General features: G+C 43.5%; 1 protein-coding gene across 1 annotated transcript; it reads left to right on the top strand.

Moving 5' to 3' along the window:
* The first annotated feature begins 7,032 nt into the window (after positions 1 to 7,032).
* fam20cl (family with sequence similarity 20 member C, like) lies at positions 7,033 to 14,424 on the top strand. The gene is made up of 11 exons (XM_055036263.1): positions 7,033 to 7,292; positions 8,511 to 9,026; positions 9,925 to 10,103; positions 10,892 to 10,970; positions 11,091 to 11,183; positions 11,894 to 12,009; positions 12,140 to 12,320; positions 13,198 to 13,307; positions 13,407 to 13,488; positions 13,605 to 13,664; positions 14,079 to 14,424. The coding sequence occupies exons 1-11, from the start codon at positions 7,243 to 7,245 to the stop codon at positions 14,335 to 14,337; spliced, it is 1,725 nt and encodes a 574-aa protein (XP_054892238.1). The 5' UTR covers positions 7,033 to 7,242; the 3' UTR covers positions 14,338 to 14,424.
* Positions 14,425 to 15,090: the final 666 nt, after the last annotated feature.

Here is a 15,090-nt window from a genome sequence, read left to right as displayed (position 1 = left end):
GGTGGAATGTGAAAGAAACATGTGGCTTGAAATATTTCAACAAAGAAGGAAAGGAAAAAAAGAGACAGGAAGAACATGTTGAAGAATGACTCATAACACCCCGAGGATCCAGACGACACATCATAGTCCATTTATGGTTTTTATTTATTATTTTGGATTCATTAGCTTATGTAGCTGTGTTAACTGCAACAGAATGTCAAAATATGCACAAATATGCATCAATATAAGATATATATGTTTATTTTATCTCACCATGTGTGCAGAGCATTGAAACCTATTTTTTTTCAGATAACAGTAACAATTTTCTTTAGTTGCCAGGAAAATCTTCAAATCTTAACTTCATTCAATAAATGCAAAAACGATGACGGGTCAATACTCTGAATATTGACTCTCTGCATCATTCTAACATTTTCTCGTGAGGGCTTTGAAAACCTTGACATTTCAGTCGTTTTCCAGCATGTTGGAAATGTTCAAGAAAAAGTACTTTGTGATCCAAACTGCTCAGCCTCCAATTGGTCCAATGCCAGAATCATTACAGTTATTTCTCTCTCCACACACACACACACGCACGCAGGCACGCACGCACGCACGCACGCACACACACACACACACACACACACACACACACACACACACACACACACACACACACACACACACTTTCTGCAAATGGTCCAAACTCCCATGGAGGCTCCATCTGGACAGGAACAGGCTCTTCCTCCGTTCTTCGTCACCCACTTTGCATCTTTCATCCTCCCACCATCCCTCACCGATCTGCAACGGCTCTGTTATTCAGCACGCCTTCGGATGCAAGCTCCGGGCTTCGCGTGAGCAACAAAAAGAACAAGAGTTGCCGGATCCGTTTGCCCCGCGAGGCAACGTTGCAAAAACCCACAACGCCGTTCGAAGCGGCGTGCGATAAATTGTGTTCATCTGCCAACGATGTTTCGATGCTGCTGCTTCAATCGGCTGACGGCTGATGCTTGAAACGACCTCTGATGTTCTGAGGGATTCGCATCCATTTGTTTCCCTGAGAAATGAATGGTTATTGCTGATGGCAACTATTTTATGTCATTCTTTTTAAATGTTAAAGCTTTTACCCTCTGACATATAAGAATATTCTGCCTGGTTGTTCAGGGTGACATTTAAAAGAGAAAGAGAGATAGAAGCTGTCACTTTTTTTTTTGTTTGTTTATTCACTGGAATAATTCAACAAAAGTCTAGCTCCAGGAAACATACATATATAACATATTTCAAATGAACTCCAGCTGCTTAGATCCATGCTCATCTTCTTATGTAATTTAACTTTTGTTCTGTTTCTTTGTGTCTGAATTTTATTTTTTTGAATATTTAGGTCGTGCCGTGTCCTCGTTCTGAATCATTTTGGACGTCGTCAACACAGACGCACGACAAACCAAATTTTTTCTCTAGATTCTTAGTTTTGGGAAAATTCCTTTTCTCCCCCTCCAGCTTCTCGGTTTGCATGTGTGCGAGACGAGCAAATGCACCAGAGAAGCGCCGTCTTTGACAGCATCTCCATTCACGTGTTTTGTTGGCCTGACTTCTCGTCACCTGGCCTCGGTTTCACCCGCGTACGTCTGAGAGCGAAGCCAGTCTTCTCCTCTGCGGCTCGTTGCCGTACCGTTGTCGACATCCTTCGCTTCCCTTGGATTTATGTTTGGACTCTTATTAGATTTTCTGGCCTGCAGCCCCGATCCTTATTAATTCATTTGTTACAGAGTTTGTTCTTTCTTTTACCCGGCTCCTGTGAGCTCTCGCTACTGCCCTTAATTAAACTCAAGTCTGACAAATCTCTGCATTTTCCTGTTTGATTCGTCCTCAGATCCCCGTCTTTAGAACCCTTTCACTATACAGTCCAGACGGGAAACGTCCTGAATAAGGCAACATCTTTGTCTGATCCATGTTATGGGCTTTTGAAAGCCAGAACATCTAGAGCGCCTTTATTTTCCTGTGGTCCTTTGTAGACTCTTTCAGCTTCAGATATGAAGAAATACTTTTGGAAGAACGAGAAGGTTGATGTTAACGTTGAGGTCGTTTGGTAGACAGTGATGTCAGTTTCTCTAAAGTGGCTCCTTTTTTCTGTAACTACTAGTCTACCTCGTAATTTCCAATACAGTAAGCAAGAGCGCTTACTGGAGGGAATTTCATTCAGTATTCAGTCAGTTTTTTATTCGAGTGCATCATCAGTCATTAGGAATCATTCCTTTAAATAAAATCTGTATGTTTTTTTTTCTTCACTCTTCAACCCACTGTGGTTTATTCTAAGAGAGATCCTCCCTACACGGTTTGTAGCGCCTGACGCTAAGACTTTATTTTGACGTAGAAAATATGTTCGGGTCCATTCAACAGGCGAATGCGCAATTTGGAGGTGTGTGCACAATTTCTTTGCGGGAATCAATCTTATATCTTTTTTGTTCATGTCGCACCTCGCAGCTTGACCATGGTTGCCTGCCTAGTTAGGCGATCAAGCATGATATTTTTCTAAATGTTGCAGGAAACTTATTAATAGGAAGAGGACTGTACTTAATGCATCCCCCAGAAAATACCCTGGAAAAAGCATCAGTTTTCTGCGAGATCCTTAATGTCTCAAGGCAGTCTTAGTCTGATCTAACACTGTCTTCCCCACCTTTTGTCTCCCTCCCTGAGATTTTGGTTATGGTTGCCTGCCTGGTTAGGCAATCGAGCATTTGGCTATTTCCAGTGCTTTCGTACCCACTCCCAATCAAATTATCTGTCGCCTTTGGGGAAGGCCATCAATATTTCAGTCTCTTGCGCGTGCCGCGCTGCATTCCCAATCAAGTTGGAGAACGACGAGAGAACAAAGACGTCATGTGATGATGAACGAGTGTGAAGATGAACGAGTGTGAAGATGAATGAGTGTGAAGCGACGAGCGGGAGAGTGAGAGACCGAGAGGCTTGTGATAATGTGAGACGGCAGCCGGAAAATTCAGGGAGGCAACCGCGGCCTGGGGCGAACGCTTCCGGGTCGGCACCCGTCCAGCTTGCAATGAGTCTGAGACTTTTTTGTAATACCTCGCTGTAGATTACGAAAACACTCACGGAGTGAGGAATCCAGACTAGAGGCCTCCGAATGCCGTCTGTTCAAAATCGATTCGAGACACAGGCAGGTATTCAGATCCATTCCGCCATTTTTGTTTTACTGAAAGCCTGAGGAGATTATAAACAAGTCCCTTCCCTCTTCCTCTTCACCCTCTCTGACTATTTCTTTTTTTTTTTCGCTCTGCATTTGAGAATCCATGCACACACCCACAACCCGCTTCTCCAGTCTCATTTCATTACACCAGTAATGGATACTTCAGGAAGGAGCCGAGCTCTAGTCCAACTCATCAGCCAGGAATCACGTTTGCTGGGATTAGTAGCGATGCATCAGCTCTTAGAGTCACAGTCAACGACGCCAGATGAAATGTTAGAAGCACGGTGTTCCGGCGCTTTGGCGATTGTAATGTCTCTCTCTGTTTTTTTAATTCAGGAAACTTCATGCGCCCGAAAAGCTCCGGAAAATCAAATGTTTGAAGCAGATCATAAGACACAAAATCTTTTGTCAACGAAACAAGACTTTAAAACATAATAGTTGCGTTTTACAAGAACACTACACAGTGACACTTCGTTACTGAGCAATGACTGCTACTCACCGATGATGTCACATTTCAGATTGTAGAAATTTCAAAGTAAATGAATCAATAAGATGCGGGCATTTTGTTCAAATGTACACATTTTATTGCTTTTCTGTCACATGATTACAACTATTTTGAAATGATTCTCCCTTGAACACTTTCTAAAAACTCTCCAAATGCATCGTCAAGGACATAGTGGGGATTCCTGGATGTTAAGTCGAATGCAAAACATGATTTTTCCAGCAGCCGTTGTAAAGCTGGATGATGCTGGATGAGCTGCTGATTTCTAACGTTAGAACCAAAAGGTTCTTCAGATGGCGACAAAACCCCGACAGCTGCCTTTTGTAGGGGTTCTCAAGCACTTTGCTGTTTCTAGAAGCAGTAAAGAACTTGAAGAAGCACAAAAACATTTAAAAAGGAAATTTCCCCTGAGCACAACCCCCTTACAATCTGATCGTCACTTAGAGAAGATTCATGGTAATCAGATCAAGTCGTTTCTAGTTCAAAAAGTTATTAGTGTGTAGTGTTCCTGTTCGTCATGCAGCGCCGCCTCCATCCTCAGACTTAAGTCGCAGCAAATGACAGATCACCCCCATGCGGGGAAGACGTGAGAGCGGATTATCTCACAAGCTGTCGCTCTGAGAAGGATGCAGTTTCTGAGCTTCTCTCTTAAAGAGCAGCCCTCTGGGGTGAGCTCCTTGAGACTAGCCCGCAGTGATTAGCAAACAGCTGGCGGAACTGCGCATCTCATGATACGAGCTGCTTCTTAGAGAGACGCTGATAAAATGTCGCTAAAGGGTTGATAGAGAAGCCACGCTGCGATGACTTCTTGAGTGTCTTTACGAGACAAAGCCCCAAAATTATGAAGTCGGATTTCTTTGAAGTCTTATTTGATATGTCCAGCATTTTATTACAACTAAAGGTAACACAGTTATTTGATTATAAAGTGGCTAAAATGCAGCTGGAAAACAGGGACATTTCATGAGGTCGTTCAAACACGTGCCAATCTAATCTTACAAATATTAACATAAATTTTCCTAACAAAACCAGACGACCTCATAAACAACCGGTAACTAGCCAGTGTAACTAACGACAAATCCACAAAGCTCTCTTTGTCTGGCGTCGGTCAGCCCTCGCCGTCTCCCTCCGGAGAGCCAGATGTGATCTCACATTCACTTTGTCTGCTTATCCTGGGTTTTGCACAACAAAGTTGCCGCCTGTCGGACAGGGGAGCAGGCGCGGCCCAATTAGGCCTCAAATTCTGGGTCGTTTCCAAGCAACCCACATTCAGCCACGACTGCTGAGAGGGAGACCGGGCTTCAAAGCTTTTGAAGGACGCTTTCGCCGTTTGAATGGGAGCGTTCGGCGAACGCTTCCTGCGTGGGGAGAATAGGAAGAAGGCCGTGAGAATGGGAGAGGGGATGTGATGAGGCGAAAGAGGCGCCACTTTGCGATGTGGTTCACTGACAACCTGCAATCAGATCTGTGCTTTCACAAAATGAACCCGCCGCATCCTCGTTTTGGACGATCACGGCGGCTGTGGAGGGAGAAAATGTTTTGGTGCAACCTTATTGTTTAAAGGGGCACTATTATGTAATTTTTTTTTAAGGTGTACATCATGCTGGAGTGCTGCTTTGATTCTTTCACTCGTTTTAGAGAAATCGTTTCATTTCCCGTGGCAATTGTTGAGCAAAATGACACGGAGATGCATTTTCCACATTTCCAAGCTTCCACCTCATAGAGCGGCCCTCCTCCGTGACTCCCTCACTCCACTCCTTCAGACTAGCCCGCAGCTATTAGCTATCACCTGGGTCTGCTGAGCTTGTTATCGATGCTACATCTAAAAACGTGACTAAAGGGTTAATGGAGGAGCCATGTCATGATGTCAAATTTATTTTTACTCCTATTTGGTCAGTGCAGCAGTTTAATGATACCTGAAAGTAACTGTTAGGTTTAGTATTCAAATAAACTCTGAAAGAATCACAAGGACACAAAAACTCGTCTTTCTGCAGAAAGGGAAGAAGCGTGTCAGACCTAGCTGCGTCAGACAAACTAACTCCAACCCTTATGTAACCCTTCAATATTCTTTCACTTGTAAGCATAGGCGTGTCGTCCTAATGATAATTCAACAGCAGAAACAAGTACAGGACGATGCATTTCATATATGGTGACTCTTTAAGAAAGCGGCGTTTAACATTGACACAGGATGTCGCCGATTTGTGAAATATTTTTAGCTCAAAGTTTGCATGAACTTTCACATGAAACTGCTCTGACCCAGAGACGCAATAACCTTTTCTCATTTAGCGGAGCAAAAACGTGACCAATAATCCTGCTTTACTTGGAATGGATTTACAAGGCTTGATGTTTATTTGGAGCATTTTCTGAAATTAATTGTTCTCTTTGTCACTTACGATGTTTGAAAGACGGCTGCGTATGTTACCCACTATACTTGTTCATGAAAGCTTCAGAAACATTGATGAAATCCACTAGGATCTGCTGTAACACATAAATAACCCCCCCCCAAAACATGATGTGCAAAATCCAAACAATTTAATTAGCAACAAACTATTAAATATTATTTTGATCGGCAGAAAAAAAGAACCAAAACAAAACGGTGAAGGTCCAGGGAAAACATGCCTTGAAGTAGCAGCTGGAGATTTAACCGGTGGTTCGTTAAAAAGGAGCTGTCGCTTAAAAAAAAGAAAAAAATATGATGGAGGGAGACTGTGTTCGGGGTATGAATATTTGATGTAATCTGAGCTTCTTTGGAATATTAATTCAGTAGCCTGTGTGCGCGTCTGTTTGTGTGCAGCTGCAAATCCCTCACAGGTGAATACGAGCCACTTCTTCTTCGTTTTCATCCAGGTTTCAAGGCTTTTTGCATAATGAAGCTGTTTGCATTTAGGAGGAGATGGCGAGATGGAAAAAAAGAAAAAAGATGAAAAGAGGAATTTGAAGCAACAGCATAGTAACAGAATGGTGTCCCATCTCGAAGAGCATTTATGGCTTTGGGTTTGGAAATCCTGCCTGGTGTTCTTCTGCATTTTGTAAATCGCGGTTCAACCTGATTCCTGTCACCACATTGACAGGAATCAGTGTTTGTTTTTTTTCTGAAAAAAAAAAAAGAAAAATTAGTGCAACCTTTAGAAAGAAATGAACAATAAAAGTAAAGCTTTTTGATCTGAACTTTTATGTTTTCTAGCTGAAAATGTGCCATTATTGTGCTTGAAAGCACGATATTTAATATAAAACCCACACATTTCATGTCAAAACGTGATGATTTGACAAAATGAGAGGGTTAGTGATTACAGACTGATAACACGATACAGTGTCAACCTCCTCCTGCACATATTTGCTGACCTGCATTGACCGGACCCGTGCGACGCGGGCGTTTGGCGGCGTGTTTTTTTTTGTTTTTCTTGCGCTTGCTTTCCACCCCGCTGTGGGTCACGCCGACACGAGTCACCGCGACCCGCCGTTCTCCTCTGGACCGTTGGCTCCGCAGTGGCCACACCAGGGGAAAACAAACAATCTGCCTTCCTGGTGTGGCGCGGGGGTCAAAGTGCATCTCTGTCCTGCCGGGGGAATGAAGAGGAGAGGAGTCGGGGAGAGAGGTGGACTCGAAGGGAAAGAAACGTAAGTTATGGTTTCTGTTTTTTTTTTATTTTTATTATTCCTCTCTACGGCGTCTTGCAGCAGATTTTGAAGGCTAGATAAATAATGCATTGATTTTCCTCATAAACTTTTCTCTGTTTGATTGGATGCAAATGACCTTTTCTGTATGACGTATATGAATATGGATGGAAGTGTGGATGCAAAAAAAAAAACAAAAAAAGCAGAGGTCGCCGCGCCTGTCTGCTGTGCTTCGGCTCTGTCCTCAGACAACATATTGCAGGAGGACAAGGAATCGACTGGCAGGACAAAATATGTCACAATAATCCACTTTACTGTGTTGAGTAATCGCTGCTCATCTGACACTAAAACTTTGAGATGCTGTTTGGAAGCTGGCAAACTTTTTTTTTTTTTTTTGAACAAGCGCTACCTGAAATGTACCAAACAGGACAAAATAAATACTTTTAATCAAAAGCCTGACATCATGTTGGCTTTGTAGGTTTTTCTGTGTCCTGTGATTTAAGTAATTAGAGAATATGGTTCAATGATTTCACCAGTTTCTGCTTGTGAAGATAAAAGTCAACGTCTGTAGAGGGTTTAGCAGAAACGTCCCTCGGCGTCAAACTTCTCAGTTCTGGAATCTGAAGTTTCTCACCAACTCCAACCTCAAAATCCAACATGGCCGCTTTCATACATATTGCCAAAGTGTTTCAAGGTGCAAAATTCAGAGATGCTTGTTTTGATCGCGGCAGTTGGCTCAGCCACAAATCCGGCCGTCTCGGTGTTTGCCTGAAATCTCGACTGTTCCTGCAGATCGCTGCACAATGTGACGCTTTTTGAAATCTTTTTGCCTGTTTTATCTGGTCCAACACGTTGAATTCAGCTGACTTCGTTGGCAGTAGTCAAGTCCCGGTCGTGGTTTTTGTAGAATGTTATCCCGGGAAAACGGGGGAAGATGTAATTTTAGACGTAGAATTGGGGCAGCTTTTTTATTTCTTACTGAATGAAGTCGTCGTTCAGAAGCAAACGCATTTTCTTTTGGCTATCTGAACCATTTAAGCGCAACAAATAAGTAGAAACGGAACATATCTGTTTTTTTTTTCTTTATGAAACTGTATTTCCATCAGTTAAACTTTGATGCAAATAAAACTGAATCGTGTTTTAATCTTAAATTAGATTCTTAACTTTGACTGGCTTCTCACTAGGACTTCCTGCTCTGTTTGCTTCCTTCCTGGCTCTCAGCATGGTGCGTCTGAACCTCAGGCGGTCCACTCGCTCCATCTACCTGGGCCTGGCGTGTGTGTCCCTGACTCTCCACCTTCTCCTGGCCCTGTTTTGCCTCTCCGTCCTCCAGTCCGCCTGCGTCCTTCCCACTTCCTCCTCGTCCGCCGTTCCGAGGATAGACCCAGTCTCACACGCCTCCTCCTCCTCTTCTTCTGCTGCCTCGAATAAACAAGCCGACAGCCGCCGACGCGGGGGTTGTCACGAGCCCGGCGTCGGCGCCACGTTGGACCATGGAGGGAACGACTCGTTCGGCGAGGACCCGGAGAAGGCAAAGAAACTAATGGGAAAAGCGAGGCAGACGGAGAGCGGCCGCTCCAAGCTGCAGGAGCTGTTCCGGCATCCTTTATACAACCTGCCACGCCCGAAACTGCAGGAAGACGATTGGCTGCTGAGGCTGAAAACGGACGCAGAGGCAGAGGACGTCGAAAAGGAAGAAAAGGCGAATCGGGACTCCGACACTAGCGACAGCGACTGGTAGGGACGAGTAATCAGAAGAACACAAACCTGAAATCAGCAGGCTAAAAGGTCAAGCGGCTTCATACCGGGCCTTTTATTTCTGAGAGAATTAAATTAGACATAACAAGTTCCTCTAGTCTAGGCCAATGAAAATCATGTTTTATGGACAGAAAAATTGACTTCTTAAGTGTTTCTTAGGGAGAACGACCAACATCACCATCATTAAGCTCCTTAAAGCTATGACTTTTCCAAATGATTTCATGACCTCAAATTGGAACAAGTTAAAAAACATATTCATTATTAGGAGTCTTTGGGCAAATTCTTACAATTTTAAGTTTTTTTTTTTTTTTTAATCTAATGATTTTTGCTTTCTGTCACAAAATCCCACATCGAGCTCACATCAGAGCCTGACGGGTGATTTATATCTTGTTGTAGGATTTTTCACATTTCTTATTAAAATATTGGCAGTGACAAAATCTCCTGTGAGTGGGAAACCTTGTGAGTAGTTTCCGTTCAGAAATGCAACAAAATTTGCTCCTGGAGTTGGAGACGCTACAAGAAAAGTCTTCAGCTTAAGCGCAGCAGTGTGCAAATTAAAACTGCAACATGTCAAACATGGACAGTTTATATATTTTCTTTTGGTCAAATAAAAAAATCTTAAAGGTCTTCATTTTTATGGACCAAATGAAATCCAGACACTCTAGGGATTGCCCGCCCATTGAGTGTTTTTTTTAAACCAACAATTGGAACTATTACAGACATTTAAAAAGACAAGTAATTTGACAAACATAAACATAAAGTGTTAATGTGACCGTGTCTTTTGTTAAGTTCCTTCCGCTGTTGTATTTTCGCCTGCTTTTCTTGACCAACTCTGTTACAGGCTACTGTACGTACACTGGACCTTCTTTATCTGCAGGCAAAGCGCCAGTGAAGAGGAAGGCTATGATAAAGTCACCTGGACCAGAGACGAGGAGACCCACCCTCCCTGGCTGAGGTTCCACCTGGGCATCTCTCGCTGGGAGCTGTACGACAGGAAAGACCTCAACCTGGCCCAGCTGACTCATTATCTGGCAACGCAGCGCATCCTGGGGGCCGGTGAGTAAACACGGCGACAGGTGAGAGCTGCAGGACCGTGTCCACACATTCACACATAACAACGCATGAGACAGAGGGAAATAAATCAAATGCACCAGAACAAGCCCAGGAGGGTCTCGGCTGAGAAGAGGGTTAAAAAGCAAACAGCGAGGAGGCGAGCCGGCCTGTAATTGAGTTCTGGGAGGTCAGTGAAGACCCGACTGCAGCCTCTGACAGAGACTGTAATGCATTATTAAATCCAAACAAGCAGACGGTGCAGAGAAAAACAGCACTTCATCACCGTAACTTTTTGTTTGTGAGGTTGCAAAGCTTATATTTTACTTCTGATTACAAAAAGGTGACGCGTTTGAATTGCATTTATACCCAGGGGCGCATTTTCTGAAGCTTGGAGGAAGCTGATTGGGTCGGTGGGAATTAAAACACCTACAAATGACAAAAATAAGTGGGAAAAAAAAAGTAGAAAAAGAAACAACTAAAAGGTTCCACGTCAATAACATGCGCTGTTAAATCCTACTTCATGAATTTACTCACTGGATCGGCTTCATCGGTTTATCCAGGTCTGTCTGCAGTGTGAAAATCGATGGCTGAGCAGCAGCTCCGTTATGTAATATGCCACCATGTGGGGAAGCAGACACATCACAATCCATGCTGCTCTTCACTCAACACACATCCCGTCTTTAGCGTGCGCAGCATGCGTCTCGCTGTGGCACGAAAGCAGAGACGAAAGACAACAGCCTCTGTACTCGATCACTTATACTCCACTGTATCCGTCTGATGCTTATTTTTAGTTCAAAAGAAAGGAGGCACCCAGCTGAAGCTGCTTGTGTCTTTCCCAAACTACGGCCAGGCTCTGCTCAAACCCATGAGGTAAGACACGATGTTCTGACTGGAAACTCTGAGGCCGTTTTTATTTGAAAAAAACAACAACAAACAAACAAAAAAACACACCAACATACTTTTGTGTGTTTTTTTTTTTGTCACCCGCAGACAATCCAGGGATGCTGAGACGGATGTGAACCTGTTTTATTTCTCCGACTTTGAGCGACACAACGCAGAGATCGCCGCCTTCCATCTCGACAGGTACGGATGATTAGGCCCACCGTCACTGAACGAAAGGTCTCAGTCGGAGCCCTCACTGCATTTGTTGCCACTAAATGAAAACAAGGGAGTCTTGTTTTCAGTCCAATCATTGGCAGCTCTAGAATTTCCTACTATATGAAGGCAGCTGAAGCACTCTTTGAGTTCGTTTATGCACTTAGGAGCTTTTAGCTAGTAATACACAACTTCCTGTTTCCCTGGGGGTGAAAATGACGCGGCACAGTGGTCGGTTTCAAAATGGAGAAGGCTGGAGAACATGCAGTTCAAACATAAGTATAGCAGAGTGATACGAGTCAGAAAATAGTTCACAAGTGCTGCGACAAACAAGGCTTTGTGTCAGTGTCAGCTGGCTGGTTAGCCTCTGGTTTGGAAAATGAGTAACATTACCTGAAGACGGTAAGCTGAATGAGCAAGAACGTGATTCAGTTTTGCAAGTGAGAACAGAGATCTGAAAGCGAACAGACCTGCGATGAGATCTAAGCAGAAGCCGATGAAATGACTGGAAGAAAGTAGGCTATGCAGCTTGCCTACAAACCCGCCACGGTACGCCCGTGAGTGAGAGCTCACTGCCACAGACTGTAGCTGCTTTAGTGTTAAATATAACTCTGCTTCAGAAAAACAAACTACACAATTTCCTTTAGTAAGGGATTTGTTTTGCGCCAGCTTGTAATACTTTCCCTTTAACGTCACAGAGTGCTGGGCTTTAACAGAATCCCCCCGGTGGTCGGTCGACTCATCAACGTCACCACAGAGATCAGAGACGTTACCACTGACGAGAGGCTCTCCAGGACCTTCTTCACCTCCCCAGGTGCGTATGGCAACGCACGCGCCACCCCTTCGGATCTGCTGGAGTGCAGACGTCCGATGTGTGCTGCCCCTTCGTGGAGCCGCGGTCCGCTTCCTTCCTGACATCGCTGCGTCTTGTCCACTCGCGTCAGCCGGGAACGTGTGTTTCTACGGTCGGTGCGAGTACTACTGCTCGACGGAGCACCCGGTGTGCGGTCAGCCTCACGCGTTGGAGGTGTCCCTCGCTACCATGCTGCCCGACCTCAGCCTGGCTCCCCGCAGGTCTTGGAGGTCACCGTGGAGACGGTCCTACAGCCGCACAAAGCTGGCAAAGTAGGTAGACTCTTATGAGCGAAGAATAAAAGTGTTTGTTGTCAAATTTTGACTCTAAACAGGATGGCTTTCGTATAGTCCATTTGGCTCCTGACTCAATACATTTTAGAACGAGGTTGGATTGTAATTCAATTACGACTGTTGGGTTGTGTCTCTGAAGAGACACAAGAAAAACACATGTGTTTCTATTTCACCATTTTGCACTATTACTAGATAAACTCCTAATGAAATACATTGAGGCTTGTGGTTTGAATATGACAAAACGTGCAGAAGTTCAAGGGGGATGAATATTTTTGTAAGGAATATCAGTCAGATAACCTGCTGCTGACACACCTCACTTCTTGGTTTACTCCAGCTGTTATTTTGCAGATTATCTTATACCCCTTATACCCTTTAAAGTTGTTAAATTTGTTTTTTGCATGTGCAAATACACACCATTGCTCATGGAAAAAGGTGTATGGCAGGAACATTACCGTTACTATCGTGTCATCTGCGCCAGGATCGTCTAAAGTACCATGAGTTTACACTGACCTCCAGTGGTGGGAGAGAAAACTGCAAGATGCAGTTCTGCATTTCTGTCCAGTTCTATGTATGCTATTAGGTTTTCAAAATGCCTTTTATTTAGCAAGTTGTTCATTTGATTCAGTGGTGTTAGAGCAGAGATGCATCTATGTGCCGCAAGATGGTGGTTCTTATAAAAAATTTATGGTTAGTTTTTTATTATTAAACTAACACCAATAAGTGAAGGACTGGAAATAAAATCTGTAACTTTATTTGTGCAGAATAATGCTAGCAGCAAATTGCAGCTGTTGCCGGTATTTATGGTCTTGTGTGAATTGCACAAATGTGTTAGTTACCGTTTGCTTTCTGTCCCCAGGTGGGAAAAGGACGCCGCTTACTGTGACACGGTGAAGAAGACGCCTCCTTACAACCGCGGCAGCAGACTGGTGGATCTCATCGACATGGCTGTGCTGGACTTCCTCATGAGTCAGTTCACGACGTCGACGCCAAAACGTGGAAAACGCTTCCCAGCCGTCGACAGAGGGAAAACGAAGCGTTATTGTTACTGGTTATTCTCTTTACCAGGCAACATGGACCGGCATCACTACGAGACGTTTGAGGAGTTTGGCAACGAGACTTTCCTCCTTCACCTGGACCACGGCCGGGCGTGAGTATCGCCTTCAAGATGACTGTCTTCATTTAAAATGATCGCCACTATTGCTTCTTACTGGTGATCAATGTATCTGTGTTGTCTCTAAAAGCAGTTTTTTGACAATTCTTTAGATTTGGGCGACATTCTCAGGACGAGCCGTCTGTTTTAGCTCCTTTGGTGCAATGTTGCAGGTAAATTCAATTCAAAAATGTAAAAAGAAGAGGAAAATTGAAGAACAAAATCTGCCTTGCTGTGAAATGTATTTGGAAAACATTAAGTTAACAATGTCTGATCTTTTTGTAACAGCTATACTATTCAAAACCATATAAAAAAAAGTTACTTCACTAGAACCCGTCTGACAGCAGGAAGTAGGGTAACTTTTTGGAAGGTGTGCGCAAAACGCAGCATTACGAAACGAAACTAATCGAAATCATCGCTTTGTATTTGATCAAGTTCAGTTTGACGCCAAGAGTTTTGTCGTTCTGAATCGTCCAAGTGTGATAAAAGCAGCAGCAAAAAACAACAGTTTTCACAACACTGCATGTCACTGAAAAGCTCAGCACTTCAGAGTCAGTTCCTCTCCAGCCTCCGCTCCTTTTCCGTAGAATCCGTCGCTCCACCCTCCTCCGCCTGAGGCTCTTGTCCCGTCCTGACTTTCGGCTGAGTGACGTCATGCGGGAGTCGTTGGCCCAGGATCCTCTCTCAGCCGTGGCCCCCCTCCTCTCCGAGCCACACCTGGCTGCTTTGGATCGACGCCTCGCAACCGTTTTGGCGGCCGTTCAGACTTGCCAGGACGGGAACGAGGATGTCGTTTACGACGATTTGGACAAACGCGACGGTCAGCAGCTCGGGGAAAATCCATGACAATAAATTATATATTTTCCATATTAGGCATGTGTATCCCATATTTTCGCCCCTGTTTTGTAATTTAGCAGATAGCGTTTCAAATGCTCTGACAGCAGCGTCCTTATAATTAATTTATTCATAAAATAAATAAATTTATACATTTGTTAAACAAATGTTTTTAGTTGAGTCATCGTTTCATTAATTATTCATAAATAATCATTTAACAAATGAACAAGAATTCCAATTATTAGTCATTTTAACCTCATTTGTTCACAATCCTGTTATGCCACCAGCAACTTTCAGTACATCCTAATATTACTGGTTGAACCTTTTTTTCTTCTTTTTCTTCTTCATGCTAGAAATTCAACAACACGTTTGAAACATTTTTCAAACGTCCACACAGCTTTTAACATCTTAGTAAATAAACATACTTGCAAGATGTTTCTGTAAATAAACCTAGGTCACTAAATATGATTGTATAGTTTGGCTCCTGTAAATTAGCACGTCACAAACAGTTTTTTAATTTGTTTTGCCATCTTGTTGGATGTTAATATTTCAGAAAACAAACCAACCTATACATGGATCTGGTGACCTCACCTGAGGCGTCATAGTCATGTCCTATTGTTTTTTTTTCTTCCTGAAAAATTAGCTGATTTTTGCTAAGCGGCTAGCGAAACATCACTGGCTGAAATAATCTAGACCGATTGGTCACAAACAAGCCAATTCTAACAGGATGAGAATCACTTTTGCTTTAAAATGATGAACTCGAAG

This window comes from Poeciliopsis prolifica, unplaced genomic scaffold (assembly GCF_027474105.1).
Source record: "Poeciliopsis prolifica strain line A6 unplaced genomic scaffold, Auburn_PproV2 SCAFFOLD010, whole genome shotgun sequence".
Lineage (NCBI taxonomy): Eukaryota > Metazoa > Chordata > Actinopteri > Cyprinodontiformes > Poeciliidae > Poeciliopsis > Poeciliopsis prolifica.
Note: the sequence above shows the minus strand (reverse complement) of the source record. Positions and strands in the feature narration are given on the sequence as shown.

What these genes read in the sequence shown, in the direction of transcription:
- fam20cl (XM_055036263.1), top strand. Translation starts at nt 7,243, where the DNA reads ATGAAGAGGAGAGGAGTCGGGGAGAGAGGTGGACTCGAAGGGAAAGAA. An exon ending in TGTGCTGGACTTCCTCATGA is followed by an intron (nt 13,308 to 13,406) that starts GTCAGTTCACGA and finishes TCTCTTTACCAG; the next exon opens with GCAACATGGACCGGCATCAC. An exon ending in CCTTTGGTGCAATGTTGCAG is followed by an intron (nt 13,665 to 14,078) that starts GTAAATTCAATT and finishes CCTTTTCCGTAG; the next exon opens with AATCCGTCGCTCCACCCTCC.